Source organism: Anopheles gambiae, chromosome 2 (genome assembly GCF_943734735.2).
Source record: "Anopheles gambiae chromosome 2, idAnoGambNW_F1_1, whole genome shotgun sequence".
Lineage (NCBI taxonomy): Eukaryota > Metazoa > Arthropoda > Insecta > Diptera > Culicidae > Anopheles > Anopheles gambiae.
Genome location: NC_064601.1, coordinates 108,156,336 through 108,171,633, shown reverse-complemented (window position 1 = coordinate 108,171,633; position 15,298 = coordinate 108,156,336). Strand labels below are relative to the sequence as shown.

Here is a 15,298-nt window from a genome sequence, read left to right as displayed (position 1 = left end):
CTCTCGCTCGCAATTCCGTAGATGCACCTTGAGCACCGACAAACCGACGTGACACTGGCGTTACAAAAGTGTCCCACACGAAATTACTGTCATTTACCAGTGAGGCGATCACTTCTGTCAAAGTAAGCTCTGTTCACAGCTGCTTCGATGTAAACAACTTTTCTAAATACAAATTGCGAAGGAAGTGTGAGGCAAGATTTTGTGAGAATTATTGGACAAAACACCCAGGAAAATCATTTTATAAGTTTCCAAATCAATGCAAAAGGTGTGAGAAGTACATAAAACAATACGCGTTGGAATTTGCGAAGAAAAACAAAAAGGGGATTTAGCAGTTCCTTCTCTGTGTCAGTGTAGTAAGCGAATCATTATAGAGATGGCGCTAGTGTTTAACGTATCTTCATTTGAAATAAGGAGACAACTTTTGAATCTCATTTTGTTCGAAGTGTCACGTCGGTTTGTCGGTGCCTTGAGCGTTTGTGAGTCTCCTCGGTTCGAATGACATTTCATTGCTATGGCTCAAGGTGTATGGATATTAGGAGGTGAAGTGCTTCAGAGCAAATTGACATTTCACGACTTGACATAACAATACTGTGGGCTCCGGTATTAAAATCGGGGAGGGCTGGAGGGGGGGTATAGAAAATTGTATGCGATTTGACATAACAATACTCAATGATGGCGCCCGGAAAACGGGCTAACAATTCACCTCCTTAATAAACACACCTTGCTATGGCTGGATTGACAACCGAGTTATACGAGTTCGATCGTGCGGTACCGAGCAAACCTCGCGTCGTGTATTTGCGACCCAATAGCTACAAATCAGACAGCACCCTTAATCACTGTCAAACTGTTGTCTGTTGTCAAATGCAAACGTCAGAAGAAGGGTGGGAAGAAGAAAGTGAAAAAAAATTCTTACACGTAGTTTTCTAATCTTCCATCCCAAGTCCGTACCGTATCGAACGGATCGTGAGCACCGAAATACGATCCGTTTTTTGTGTTGTTGTGTTTGTCCCGTCTCGTAGGCAGTGTGTCCCCGATTTCCGAACGGCGCTGCGCCAGAAAACGGGGTCAAGTGCTCACGGGGTTGGCGTGCGAGGCGAAAAGTAGTGTGCAGTGCAATGTAATCGGTGCATCGCCCAGTGCACATCTCCCGTAGTAGGGCGACGAACAAATCACAGGTCACGGCAGAACGAGTTCCACGGGGATCGCCGTGAGAAGTGTGAATAGCTTTGCTCAAAGGCGCCACAGCACTAACTCGGGCCCAAAATGTTCAAAAAGTTAAAGGACAAAATCGCGGAAGAAGTGAAACAGTCGCCGCAACGGTTCGAGCAGATATCGAAAGGATTGCAGGTACGGAGGGGTGCGTTCGGTGGGTGGTGGTATGAGGAGCGCGGCAGCAGCTTTCGCAATCCAGCAAATTTTCGTAATCGAGTGGCATTCCAAGTGAAAGATCACCATCCTCGTCATCGCCATTTGCTTCTCTCTTTTTGTGCTGTGTTTGAGACATTCCCAAACCCCTCCCAGTGCGCTAGTTACTGTGTAGGTGCGTTTTTTCAATTTGCCACCCTTTAGGTCATATTTTATGCAGAAGGAAACAATTTGTAATGAGCATTGTCGCTCATCATTCACTTGACCCCTTCACCGACTTTGTTTATCTTCTCTCGCCCAATAAGCACGTCGTAAGGGGGGAAAGGGTGAAAGCCCCGTACATTTACAAACGCCTGCTGTGTCTCACGGTGGTAGTGTTTACATTGTTTACATTGGGGCCATCGGTCTGCTTAATGTTCTTAGCAGGCGCTGGCGAGGGTGTGAAGTGTCGTCTTCGCTCTTTTTACATCACTCCCTAGCGGAGGGCAGGGTCACTGCACTGATGAGGGAGATGATTAGCATATTTTGCACTTATGTCAAAGATTGACGTGGAAGAATGCTGCTGTATGTTGTAACTCGCCCACTCGGAACTGAATCAATGTGCAAAGCACATACTTTTGCTGCGCTCTTTTAATTATACTTTACCGTTTGCTTTACTTTGCAGGCCGCAGTAAGCTCGGCATCCTCTACTACCTCCGAAGTTTCTGGCAGTGAAAACTTTTTCAGCATCACGGAAGATGGTATGAAAGTATTCGCTATAATTCGTTTACAGGCAAAATAATCCTCCTACTCCGTTTTGTAGATACACCTCAAAACTCTCCGCAGCGAGGAACGGCCGCCACCAGCACGAGCACTCCCGTACAGCCAAACAGCAGCAACGTGGCGAACGCGTCATCAGCCAGCAGCTCGATACTGTCGAGCACTAGCCTTAACAATGGCATCTCCCCGTCAACGCCGCTTACCAGCCCAGGTTCGGCTGGATCCGCCAGCCAGCAGCAGCAGCCCCGCACCCGCCGGCTATCGAACTCGTCCATGGCAAGCGATGTGTCGTTCCGTCTTCCAGTGTACGACTCGCCCGCCATCTATCATCTCGAAACGGACGTGGACATCTCCGCGAGCGAGACGGAATCCGTGTCCGGCAGCGCCAACGCCAACCAGCTGGACCTGGTAAGCAAGGACAAGCTGTTCCAGGCGTACAAGAAGGCACTCGATCGGTACCAGAAGTATCGCGAACGGTACACGGAGCTGGCCCGCCGCTACCGCGAGCTCGAAAAGGATAACAACAAGGCGCGGGCGGTGCTGGTCGAAACGCAGGACAAAGCGCTGCGCCGGATGAGCGAGCTGCGCGAGCAGTGCGTGCTGGAGCAGCAGGCGAAAGCGCATCTCGATTCCGCCCTGCGGATGGAGATAGACGAGCTGCAGTGTGTGGTGAAGACGCTCCGCTCGAAGCTGGAGATGGTGGGCGAGAACGGGAATGTAAGCGGGGGTGAGAAGGATCTCATCTCGCTGGCCGGGGAGGACGGCGCGAACGGCAACACGGATGGGCACGTACCGTTGCGTGATACCGGCCCGCTGGAGGACCGCATCAAGGCGCTCGAGTCGAAGCTGAACGACGAGCTGCGCCAGAAGGCCGTGTTGAGCCTGGAGGTGAGCGAGCTGAAGAAGCGGGAAGAGGAGCACACGATCACGATCGCGGAGAACAAGATGGCCATCCACTCGGAGCTGGAAGCGAAGGAGGCGGAAGTGCGCAAGCTGAAGGAGCAGCTGGCCAGCCTGGAGAAGAACATGAAGCAAACGCTGCTCGAGAAGGACGGGCTGGGCAAGGAGCTGTCCGAGGTGCGCAAGGTGGCGGGGAAGGTGCGGGAGCTCGAGAGTACGCTCGGCACGTGCAACGAGCAGAAGAACAAGCTCGAGTCGAAGTTTATCGATTTCGAGCGCACGATCATGGAGCTGGAGAAGGACAAACAGCAGCTGAAGGCAACGAACCTCACGCTCGACTACGAGAAGAGCGAGCTGCAGAAGAAGGGCAGCGAGATGGACGCAAGGTTGGTGGGCATGGAGAAGGAAAAGGCGGATCTGCAGGTGCAGGTGCAGGAGCTGCAGAAGACGGCCCAATCGCTCGATCGGAAGGCGGAGATCGAAACGCTACAGCAGGAGCTGGACGAGGCGAAGAAAAGTGTGGAAGAATCCGCCCAAAAGGTGGCCGCAGTTGAGCAGCAGCTAAACGAGAAGGAACAACAACTGTCCGAAGCTCGCACGAACCGGGAAAGCCTTGAAAAGCAGGTGAAACAAACGGAGGCACGTTTGGCTGAGAGGGAAAAGGAAATCGAACGGCTGCAGAACCAACAGACCGAGCAGCACAGCAAGGATCGGGAGGAAAGTGTGAAAAAGCTTCAGCAGGCGGAAGAAGAGCTTGCGGCGTTCCGCAAATCGCAGTCGCTCGATCAGGAGAAGCTGCTCGAGCTGACCAAAGCGCTGGATGCGGCCAACGAACTGCACGATCGCGATCGTAAGAGCAGTGAGGCCAGCCTGAAGGAGCTGCTAGAACGCAACAGCCAGCTCACCGAACAGCTGGAACAATTGCAGGAAAAGCTGGACAAAACGAGCGGCAAGCAGAAAAAGATTCAGGAGGAAAAGAATGGTCTTCGAGCGGCAAACGACGAACTCGCGAGGGAGTTGAAACAGGTGCGCCAGGAGATGAAGCAGCTGACCGCGCAAAAGCAAACACTCACGGAGGAAGTGCGCAATTTGAAGATAATCAATGAAAACTCCGAATCTGAAGCGCTGCGCTCGTTGCAGGAGTCGATGCGCGCCTCGATGGCGGCGGCCGAAACGAAGCTGCTCGAAACGACGCGCGATTTGAACCACGTGCTCGAGCTAAAGTCGGACGAAAACCGACGGCTCGGCGAAGAGCGCGACGAGCTGGTGGAGAAGCTCGAAGGTGCACACAAGGAGAAGGCGGACCTGGAAACGGAAGGAACCAGCTTGCGGGCAAAGATCGAAACGGTGCGCGGCGAGAAGCGTGATCTGGAGAAAACGCTCGAGCGTGAAATACGCGAAAAGACGGAACTGAAGGCGCAGGTGGAAAACATCCTGCAAGAGATCGGCCGGCTGGAGGAGCAGCTGAAGGACATCAAGGAGGCACATTCCAAGTTGCAGGAGGAGAAACAGACGCTCGAGGAGAAGATTGAGCGACTGCAGCGGGAGCACTGTGAGGCCCGGGTGAAGCTGGAGAAGGACACGGTCGGCAAGCTGGCGGCGAAGGTGAAGGATCACGAGACCAAGCTGCAGCAGGTGGAGTGCGAAAACTCCCAGCTAGCGGAGAAGAACTGTCTGCTCGAGGAAAGCAGTCGCCGAACGGCGGAGGAGCTGAAAAGGCTGACGGCGGCGCTGCGCGCAGCGGAACAGGGCGCCCGCGAGGGCCAGGAAAAGTGTGGCAAGCTGGAGGAGCAGCTCAGCCAGTGTACCGGCGACCATGCGCGGCTCTTCAACGAGAAGGAACTTCTCGACCATCAGCACCGATCGCTACAGGACGCAATGGAGGCGCGCGAAAAGGAGAAGCTGTGCGTGCTCGACACGAACAAGTGTCTCGAGGAGGAGCTCGCGAAGGTGCGCAGCGAGAACGACTACCTCAAGGGGAAGCACCACGAGCTGAAGGCACTGCTCGAGAGCGACAAACGCCGACTGATGGACCAGAACGACGCGCTGCAGCGGCAGATGGAGGAGCTGGCGAAGGAGAAGCAATCGCTCGGCCGGAACGCGACCGATCTGGAGAAGCGGCTCGCCAGCTACGAGGAGGTGAAGATCGAGAACGAGTATCTGAACACGTTCAACAAGCAGCTGCAGGGTGAGCTGCAGGAAGCGAAGGGTCGTGTGGCCGCGAAGGAGACGGAACTGACGACGGTGCGCACCAAGCAGTCGCAAACCGAATCGATGCTGGAAGAGCGCGACAAGGAAATCACCAAGCTGATCAACGAGTTTGTGGCGAAGGAGAAGAAACAGGAAGCGGATCACAAGCAACGGTTGGAAGAGCTGGAGCAACGGCTTCGGGCGGAGCTGGATGGTGTCGCGGAGCATGTGCGGAGTGAGTGTGATGAAACGCTTGCCAAGGAAAAGCAAACGCTACGGGACGAGCAAACGACTTTAGAGGGACGGCTAGAAGAGATGAGGAAGGAAAAGCAAACGCTACGGGACGAGCAAACGGCTTTAGAGGGACGGCTTGAAGAGATGTCCAAGGAAAAGCAAACGCTAGAACAGAAGCTGGAAGAGCTTAGCCGCAAAGAGGACGCCGAAAAGGAGCTACGACTAGAGAACGCAAACTTTGCCCGCGATCTAGACGAGCTAAAGAACGAGCTAAACGCGGCGATCGTAGAAAAGCTAAGCCAGGTGAAGGAGCACGAACAGGCGCAGCAGGAGCTAAGGGCGCAAAAGGATCGGCTGGAGACGGACAACGAGCAGTTGCGCACGCGGCTGGCTGCATTTACCGCCGAAACGGAGCAAAACGTGCGGCGGTTCGAGGCGGAAATCGAACAACTTAAGACCGCCTCGTCGTCGGTAGCGAGCGCTCCGCACGATGGTACGGACGGGGCGACCGCTGAGCTGCAACAGTCGTACGAGGAGCTGCGCAACAAGAAGGAGGAGCTGGAGAACAAGCTGAAAAAGATCATGCACGAGGTGCAGGACGTGTCGAACCGGAACCTGTTCCTGGAGCAAAAGTGTGAGAACTATCTCATCCTGGAGCAGTCGAACGAGCGGTTAAAGCTGGCAAACGACAAACTGTCCCGGCAGTTGGACGAAACATTGGTAAGGGAAAGGAGCCCGGTTTTACGTGCTTACAAAAGCTATTAACTGAGCGTTTACTTTCACCGCAGGTTTCCATGCATCACAATGAAGGAATTGCCGCGAACACGGAGTTCGAGTACTTACGCAACATTCTATTCCAGGTAATAGGCATGGCTCTATTGTAAACATCCCAATTGGAACAGGAAATTTTAAACGGCTTCTTTTCTTCCTTTTTGACAGTATCTCAGCGGCAGCGTTACCGGCAACAACAGCACCCTTGTGAAGGTGATAGCGGCCGTCCTAAAGTTTTCCCCCCAGCAGACGCAAGTTGTAATCGAAAAGGAAGCGCATCGAAGATCATTGGTAAGTAATCGAAGAGCGCAAAACTGGTTGGTTATTTATGGTTTGTCTCCTCTTTCCCTTCAGATGGGACAGATAAACAATCTACTATAGCAGGAAAAGACGATGGCAGCAATGCAGCAAACGCAGCAGTATCGCAAGGGAGGATATGGTTTTCAGTTTTTCTAATGTGCTGCGATACACGGCTTCAACTTCGTCCTGGTTGTTCTTCTTTTGTTTGTTTTTTTTTTTATCAGATAGACAGACAGAGTTTAGACTTGTATAGAGACGAGCGGGGGAAGCGAGATTGTATTTATATATACATGTTATATTATTATTATTATTATTATTATTATAATTATTAACAACTATTCATACCGTTGGGGAAGTATAAATAACTGATCCCTTTCTGAGCGTGCTGAACCGTTGTTGAAGGGTTTTAGTGAAGGCATTTTCCTTTTAATTTTTCATCCTTGTTTCTGTTGTTTACAGGGTTTTCCAGAAGTTCTCATAGCTGTGGGACACTTGATTGACTCCTTCTTAAGTGAAATGAACCGAATGTAATGGGAATTGGGCTCTATAGCACCCTTGTTGTGCAAATCTACCCAGAATTTCCAATGAGATCCTGTCCAATAAGGATGCCGTAGAGTCCAATTTCCATCATTGGACAGTTCATCAGTTCACTTCTCGTAAGAAAGAGTCAAGGAAGTGAGAACTATGAGAATCTCATGAAGACCCTGTATGTTAGTTTTGGGGTGTTTTACTTTACCTAACCTTCCCAAACGCCCAACTACTACTACTTGCACTGTTTTATCAGTCTACTGAGGAGATTAGCAAACAAAAACCATTATATCAACAACAACAAAAACCGAATGTTCCATAGCGAGCAAGGACAAGGGCAGCATATGTATGTGTCTGGCCGAAGGAATTGCAGTTCAAGGCGCAAGCAAATGTGTTCATTCGTCGTATAGCAAACGATCGATCACTTTAAAAAAACAGGAGAATTCTCGCATCAGCCAATTTACTATTACTCTGATACTTGATCTTGGAGAACTTGTAGCCTTTAATGACCAAGTACCATATTCAAAGCACGTTCTTTTGCCTAGCCTGGCGTGTGTATAGATCTTTACCCTCATCAAACCAAGCATAATTATGAAACTAGTTAAATCTTTCCCCATGCGTCCGATTCGATTAGCTTTGCAGGACGAGTGAAGGAAAGTAGGGTTTTAGGAAAAAAGCTAACGATGTAGCAAATGGGAAATGGGACAGATTAGGATTAGCGGATGCGATTACTATTGATTCGAACTTCAAAAGTTTAGCTACCGTGCATTTTAGATTTCTACAATACCTCACTAACTAACGTTCTTTCCATTCTTTCGTTGTGCTTCGTTGTCCGTCCCCCGCGTACTGTTTGGCAGTTGCAGAAGCATTTTATTTTTGGTTGCAATTTTTGGTTACAGAAAACTTGTTCAATAGGTTGTGTTTTGTTTAGTTTTATTTTAGATAGATATTCCTTTGGTTTTGTCACTGCAATAATAGATTAATACTTTAGTGGAATGGACGGAGAGTAAACAATGAGATATACGAAGAAAATGATAAATGACAACTCTAGACACCGCAGCAAGTGTTGTTGAATGAGTAGATTACAACCAAACAACTCCCAAGTTTAAGAAAGAAAGGCTTTTGTTTGCCACCATCGTTTGCTTTCTAACTTCCTCTAACGAAAAGGATCGACCGTGTTTAAACGACAGCGGATACAGCTTTAGGCCTTAGGCAAAAGCTCACCACTAATGGTTGACGAGTTAGTGTTGCGTTATTGCGCTACAGCATCCGTCTCCAGCAAAACACGACAAGCTTTGTTTTCCTGCAGCCGGAAGCAATATCCTTGTGATTGCGACAAGTAGAGGACTATTGACCGTACACAGCTTGTCAGCTTTCCTTTGCTTTGCTCGGGTAAACGCCAAAAAGGGTAACGCTGTTCTGCTGTAGCGCGCATCATCCCCCCTTAGTTGGATGGTTTTTAGTGTCATTATCGCATCGGGAAGCATAAACTACTTCGACTACTCAACGCCACACACACTCACCTACACCCAGTATTCTTTAGCTGTAAATCGATACGAATATGAGCTTCTCAGACGCCCCGATCGGTTGTTGACTACCGTTGTAAATTAGTATGGTAAGAAACATATATAGGAATAATTATTCAGTAACAAGTAAAACATAAACTCACATCTACATACATACATTCAAAAAAGGGATAGAATCAAGACAAAAACATTGCAAACGGTTTCTCTGCAGAGTCGTTCTCCATCGATAACGCCCCGCTAAATGGCTGCTTAACCAATAGCCGAATAGGAAGAATGCTTTAGAGTAAACGAAAAAGCGGGTTCGTTTTAACACGACTAAAACGCCAAGAGCAGGAGAAAGGCTGAAATGTATTGTAGCTAAAACATTAGACAAATGTGAAAGGAGCGCGAGCGCGCGCCGTGATATATGCCAGCAACACAAAAACATGCAAGGAATAGTCATTCTGTTATCAAAAGACACTTTTGTATTTCGTTTTTCCGTTTTTTTTGTCTAGTTGTTGATGCTTTCTTCTCTTCATCCGGCATTCCGAAAGACGGCACACTTTTAAACGCAATCATGCACCTCAACGTTCTACAATTACACACGTTTCTTAATCCTATTTCATCACTAAATGCTCGGTTTGCTGCTTTCTGCGCTTAACATGTCTAAGGTACCATTATTATACAATCCGTGGTTTGCTGCTAGGGGAATACTAGTTAAGGCACCCTCGCCGCGTTCATTCACTGGCCAAAAACGATAGGAACGATTTGGTGTGCGGGTTCACCTTCTGGGGCGATTCGTCCTCCAGCGGAATCAGCACGTCCCAGGAGAGATTTTCCACATTTTCCTCCCGCAAGTAGGAAGGTTTCACCTTGTGTTTCGGCTTCGATACGTCTGCCGCACCGGTTGAGTCGTCCGTCTTTTTCGTGCCGGGTTCGTCGCGGGGGGTAAGATCGTGTCTTGTCGCCGGTTCTGTTGTCGCACATTCGACCGTCTTGCTAGGCTGCTCCGGTTGTGATGGTGGTGGTGGAACGTAGCTCCAACTTTCTGTAGGATCGACTGGCGTCGGATCGGACCAATCGTAACGCTTTGGCGATTCGGGAAGCACAATCGGTTGCGGTTCCTCGACCCTTGTTTCGTGTTGTGAACGTGTTTCATTAACGCCCACTGGGGAAATGGCTTCAACAACTCGCACCGTCGCTTCTTTGCCAGTGGCCGCAGCACCACGAGCACGATCCTGTCGCCCACCGGAAGCTTCCGACACGTTCCTCATCCCGTACTGCTCGCGGCCGTGGGTAGGACTTTTCGGCGGCTGGTGTGGCTTCTGTTTGCCTATCGATGGTCCCAGCACGGCCCGGGGCGATACGGCCGATGGTGGTTTGTCCTGCGTCCGTTTCGGCGACGGTGTCGCACAGGTGATCGTGATCTTGGGCAGTGCTGCCAGCTTTTCCATGCGCGGCGATAGTCCCTTTTTCGTTGGAGAGCGTGGGCCGGCGGCATTTGGCACTGGAGTAGGTTGCGTTGGTGCGGCGGGGTGATGTTTCTTGGTCGGCGTTGCCGGAGTGTCACGCGTCACAATGGTGGCCACAATGTTGCCGTCCTCGTGCACCCGAATCGAACGACCGGTGGATGCTTTCGGGGATGTTTTCTGCGCTGCCGGAGCTGCCTTCGCGGTTTGCGTGGTACGGCGTTTGTTTTCCTTATCGTTTGTGGTGAGGTTCTGGTTCGCGGCTTTTCCACCGCCCGTGGAACGGCCCGACGGTGCGTTGGATTTGCTTCCCTTTGGCTTCTGCTGCACCGCTGTGTCCTTTTGGGAATCTTTTTTCGCCTGCTTTTCCACACTCTTTTCACCATTGATAACCGATTGATTGTGCGCACTACTGGGCGGATCAGTAGGACCATTTGATGTGCCACCATTCACAGCGGCTTGCTCAGCCTCCTTGTTCGGCTCGGTAAGATACTTCCCGTACAGCTTGTCGAGCAATTCGTTGCCCAAGCTCCCACTGTACAGATCGAGCGCCATCAGCAGGAAGGCTTTCGCCGGCGCACACAGGTTCGGTATCACAATCAACGCTTTCCGCATCGTGTACAGCAGATCGTTCGCCTCCTTCTGGTGCACCTCCTTCCAAACCGTCCCGTTCAGTGTGATTTGCTGCAGCAGCACCTTGGCAAACTTTGGATCCAACCGATGCGCGGACGCCGGCTGCTGGCAGATCCGGTTAATCTCCTGCTCCAGCTCGGACGTCAGCAGCAGCAGCAACGATTGGCCGAGAATCTTAATACGACAACCATGGCCCACCATCTTGCGATTGTAGTACTCGCCGAGCAGTATGATCGAGTTGTGGAACCGTTCCCCGCCCTCCTGCTTCAGCCGCTCGATCGCGAGAAAGTTGTGCTGCAGCGTGGTGATCATGGCGTTGCGCACGTTCGTGCCACCGATCGGAACGTCGCCCAGCTGCCGGGAAGCGAACACGAGCGCAAACTGTATCGCGAACCCACTGTCGGCCAGCGCCGCCTCGTTGAGATGCAGGAAAAGATCACTGTAAAATGGAGAGAGAGAGAGAGAAAGAAGGTGTTAATTGATGGTGAAAGTACACAAGCACATGTTAGACCGCTCCTACCACCAGGCGTCTCCATAATGTTAGATGGAAATGTTTCGAAAAAACGGTCACATTTAGCCCGCTAACCTTTCGGGAAGCCTTATCAAAATGAGCGTTTCTCTGTGCTGCACCGTGTGGCTTAGCGCGTTAAGGTGAAAAACTTTTGGAACGATACGCAACACGTGCGGCACCGTTCAGGGCCACGTGCTTATTGCGCGTGTGGCGTTTACGCAAATGATTCATGCAGAGCTCTGCGTCAGTGAGATGTAAATAACAATTGAATACGCTTCGCAAAGGGAGAGGGAGTTGCGTTTATGTAAATGTGACACACAGCCGTGTGCAGCTTTTCAGCTTCAAAAACTGTGCTGCTCTGCTTTTGCTTGCGGCGAGGTTAAACAATTTCAGTTTACTAAGAATTAGAACTCCAACAGTTAATTCTGAAGCAAAGGATAATGTAAAACAAACGGTAATATGCTGTGGTCGTTTTTACGTTTGCTTTCAAAATATTTACCAATCTATCGTCTCGCCACGTGCTCAAAAAAGCCCCAAAAAAAGCAACAACTTCAACCACAACAACGCGCTTACACAGCTTTATCGCCGTATTAAAATAGATGCGCTATTTTACGTTTGTTGGTATTGTAATTTACCATCCCACTTGTGCGCTTGGCGGGTGGTATGTGTACGTTATCAGCACTACACACCAGCTCTCTCTTTCTATATATCAGTCACACAAACCAAGAAACGTGGAAAAAAATATCTTTTTTCGATTCAAATCAACAACAACACATTTCTCTGTGTGTTTGTGTGTGTGTGCCGTGAGAACACTTCCACCCTTAGATCAACAAACAACGCTTGGGTGTCTGTGAGCATCGTGAGAGCATAATCAAACGGAGGGAAAAGCCGGTAAACACGCCACATTGGTTGTATGTGTGTGTGTGTTTGTGTGTTGGTGCGTTGTAAAGAGAAGCATATACACAGCACAAATGTGTAACGCTGTGCGTCTGGTGCCCCGTATCAATCGCATTAACCTTTGTGAAGGACAGGTGATCTCTCTTCCGAGACAGACTTCATCTCTCCATCTTTGTTTCGATGTTGGCTTCGACGGAAAGAGGGCGCAAAAGGGAACCACCAAAATGGCCAACTTAATTGGCAATTTTCAAAAATTGATTGGAAACTATTTCCTCAACGGAGCAGCCGACTGGCGGTACAACAAAAAAGTTCTCCAAAAGGCGCCGTTTCTTCCTGCCACAAAGACCTCCGAAGGAAAGAGAGAGCCTTTTAAAAGGGAAGGGAGAATATCTGACGTTTGTCAGCAAACTGGTTTCTGGACGGGGAGCCCGGTTTGGAGCCCGGTGCAACAACTGCAACACCACATCACATTCACCACTCGAGAGCTGCACACACTCGCTCAGCTTTGGAAGAGCTGCATTAGAGCATCGATCGAAAATATAGCTACGGCCAGCAGAGCAGCTCGCCATTCTTCCACCCATGTACGAAACTTACTTCAGCTGCTGCTCGGTGGTAATGCGTCGCCGGAACAGTTCACCGAACTTTCGCAGATGGTACGTTAGCTCGATCGTTTCCGCGTACACATCGATCTTGCCAATTTCCTGCCGCAGTTCGGCGAACATCATCATGGCTGCTGCCTGTTGTTGTTGTTGTTGCTGTTGATCGCCGCCGGTTTGATGATGACTGTCGTCCACCCGCCGTTCATTGTTGGTTCCCTTTTGCTCCATGCTCCGCCGAGAGTGGATGACAGAGAGTGCGATCAACACTTTTCTTATACGCGCAGCTGCTGTTGCTGCTGTTGCTGCCACCACCGGAAGTACCGGCAACACGTGCGAAAAATACGCGAACAAGCGCTACACACAACAGCAGCGCAGCAGTATGGGAGATACGCACGCACAAAAACGATTGCTTGATCACGCACACACACACACACTTATTAGAGGTATTTTAAATGCGATTTTATGCTGCACTAAGCACACGACCTTTGTGCTCACGTACGGTGTTTGTGTATCAAATCACTTTGGAACCGCTTTGTTTGTAGCAGCAGCACGGGGAAAAACACCTTTCCGATCAGGTTGTTCTACGCGTAGCTATTATTGTGGTTTCTATACACACACGCACACACATACACACTTTAGTCTTACCGTCACCCGCGATGGAGGAACAGCAACTAACGCGACTAATCAGTTTAAACTCTCCAGCACAACAACTTCTGGCCGAATGCGCGTTTGTCTCCCTTTACCCGCGTGAGCCTAAATCCCGTGTGTGCGTATGGCCGCGCGCGCGCTCTCACTCTCTCTCTCGTACTCTCTTCTATAGCGAGGCTTTGCTACCTGGTCGCCTGTCTGCCTGTCTGCCTGCCTGCCGTGGCCGTTGTATGTTTTCTCACCTCTGCTGATGCTGAACTTCTCGAAGGTAAGTAAGTCCCTTTGCGCCTTGCATTACCACCACGATAGGAACGTCGAGAGCCTGAGAGCGTCGAACACCTGCGAGAACCTAAAACGACAAAGAAGGGAGCGAAACGTAAACCGAACTAGCTCTGGTCCCCGGAACGCTGGCCGCTCAAAACCCAGCCACTTACAATGGTATAGGAGCGTTTTGTGTCGTTGTATTTGTGGGGGCACAACATCGTCATCATCGTCATCATCATCATCCCCCCATAAAGGGCTTAAGTCGTTGTGGAGCATATAGCCGGCGGGAGTACAATATGCCAACGCAATTTGAACCGAGACAGCTAGCGGATGAGTGTGTGTGTTCGTGTGACGGGGTTAGTTCGGAGTGCGCTGCTGTGCGGGGGGTTGCTTTTGCGTATAACTTTGCGCATTAAAACATAACGAAAACGTGATCCACTACCATCAGCCGTTACAGCCGACTCAATAGGAGAGCGAGAGAGCGACAGAGAGTCAAACGAAAAGAGTGAGAATGCGCCAGAGATCGTTGCGAAATATACGATGGACCGACACCGGGGGAGGGTGGGTAGCGCGCTGCAGGGGATGATGACGCTGAGAAGGGGGGAAGGTGCGTAGCGCTCGTGACGCACTACCAGCTAACCAATACACAGTGCCAAGTCCCCCCCTGGGTCGCCCGGGAGTTGAAGGGGTGAAACGATGTTTAAATGTCGTCGGCGGCAATGTTCATCGTCATCATCGTATGCGAGTTCGTTTAGGGGAGCCTGGAGCGAAAAGAGAATGTATGAAGATTTTACTCATTTAAACATATGGAAGAAATTTAAACCAAAATTACCTTCTCAGCGCTTCTGTTGGGCTTCAATTTTCGTACCCTTTAAATCATTCCCTTTTAACGTGTTTTTTTGTTGTTATCTATTTTTGGTTGGTTTTTCGCACCCCTTTCTTTTTCGTCGTGTTCGTATACCATCCCTTCGGATCCGGGGTTTCTACCTGTTCGAAGGGACGGCTGCATCAATGCTGCAGGTAAAAGACTGAAGGATTTCAAGAGCAAGGTCATCATCATACGCTTTGCTACCTACTGCGAAATTCCGACTCAAAAATAGGGGACGGAAACGAAACATTTTTAAACCGTTTTGGTACCGTTTTGACTGAGTGATCACTTACGCGTACCCGTGTTTACACAGCTGGAAGGGAATGGCAGAAATGTCGAAGGACTCACCCGGTTGCTTGCTTCGAAAAAGAACGTGTGATATTAGCTAGCGGGAAATAGACCTTATTTGTTCACTGTTTTTTTTGCTTACTTCATATAGATATTTATGTTTAATATGTTGCGCGTGCACACACACGGACTGCATTATACGCATGAGAGATACAGGGATCGTACTTTTTAGTTTGTGTGTGTGTGCGTATGTTGAGTAGCTTTGTCGTTTGATAAAATCTAAACATAAAGGCCGGGGTACATTGTCCGTACTCGCTAGTGTAATTTCTATTTCGCCACTAGCGCATCTGGCGCCGACTGGCCGAAGCTTTTTGCCAAACAATTTGGAGCCGCTTCAGAAAATATGTTATTTTTCGCTTAAACTAGACTGGAAAATCTTTGTAATTTATAGATAAATATGTTGTGCAAGTATTTCAGCCATTTTCGCATCGAAAAAACGATGAAAAAACTACTTTCATTTGAGATCCGGCACGACTTTGATCTTCGACTAAAAAAAGCTTCGGTCAGCC

The 15,298-nt window shown here is 49.8% G+C and overlaps 2 protein-coding genes across 3 annotated transcripts; one reads left to right on the top strand and one right to left on the bottom strand.

Moving 5' to 3' along the window:
• Window positions 1-764: 764 nt before the first annotated feature.
• Window positions 765-9,032, top strand: LOC1270196 (myosin-2 heavy chain). Its single transcript, XM_308874.5, has 6 exons — window positions 765-1,347; window positions 2,030-2,105; window positions 2,168-6,168; window positions 6,237-6,308; window positions 6,388-6,510; window positions 6,574-9,032. The coding sequence occupies exons 1-6, from the start codon at window positions 1,264-1,266 to the stop codon at window positions 6,598-6,600; spliced, it is 4,383 nt and encodes a 1,460-aa protein (XP_308874.5). The 5' UTR covers window positions 765-1,263; the 3' UTR covers window positions 6,601-9,032.
• Window positions 9,015-14,601, bottom strand: LOC5667196 (muscle M-line assembly protein unc-89). 2 transcript variants are annotated; one of them, XM_061647104.1, is made up of 4 exons: window positions 14,406-14,601; window positions 13,744-14,334; window positions 12,657-13,658; window positions 9,015-11,093 (listed from the first exon to the last, which is right to left on the bottom strand). In XM_061647104.1, the coding sequence occupies exons 3-4, from the start codon at window positions 12,887-12,889 to the stop codon at window positions 9,290-9,292; spliced, it is 2,037 nt and encodes a 678-aa protein (XP_061503088.1). In that variant the 5' UTR covers window positions 12,890-13,658; window positions 13,744-14,334; window positions 14,406-14,601; the 3' UTR covers window positions 9,015-9,289. The 2 variants fall into 2 exon arrangements, with proteins under 2 accessions (XP_061503088.1, XP_001688116.2); XM_001688064.2 differs by lacking the exons at window positions 13,744-14,334; window positions 14,406-14,601 and having other exon boundaries at window positions 12,657-13,687.
• Between the last annotated feature and the right edge of the window lie 697 nt (window positions 14,602-15,298).

What these genes read in the sequence shown, in the direction of transcription:
- LOC1270196 (XM_308874.5), top strand. Translation starts at nt 1,264, where the DNA reads ATGTTCAAAAAGTTAAAGGACAAAATCGCGGAAGAAGTGAAACAGTCG. An exon ending in AGATATCGAAAGGATTGCAG is followed by an intron (nt 1,348 to 2,029) that starts GTACGGAGGGGT and finishes TTTACTTTGCAG; the next exon opens with GCCGCAGTAAGCTCGGCATC. An exon ending in TACGCAACATTCTATTCCAG is followed by an intron (nt 6,309 to 6,387) that starts GTAATAGGCATG and finishes CCTTTTTGACAG; the next exon opens with TATCTCAGCGGCAGCGTTAC.
- LOC5667196 (XM_061647104.1), bottom strand. Translation starts at nt 12,889, where the DNA reads ATGGAGCAAAAGGGAACCAACAATGAACGGCGGGTGGACGACAGTCAT. An exon ending in ACCACCGAGCAGCAGCTGAA is followed by an intron (nt 11,094 to 12,656) that starts GTAAGTTTCGTA and finishes TCCATTTTACAG; the next exon opens with TGATCTTTTCCTGCATCTCA.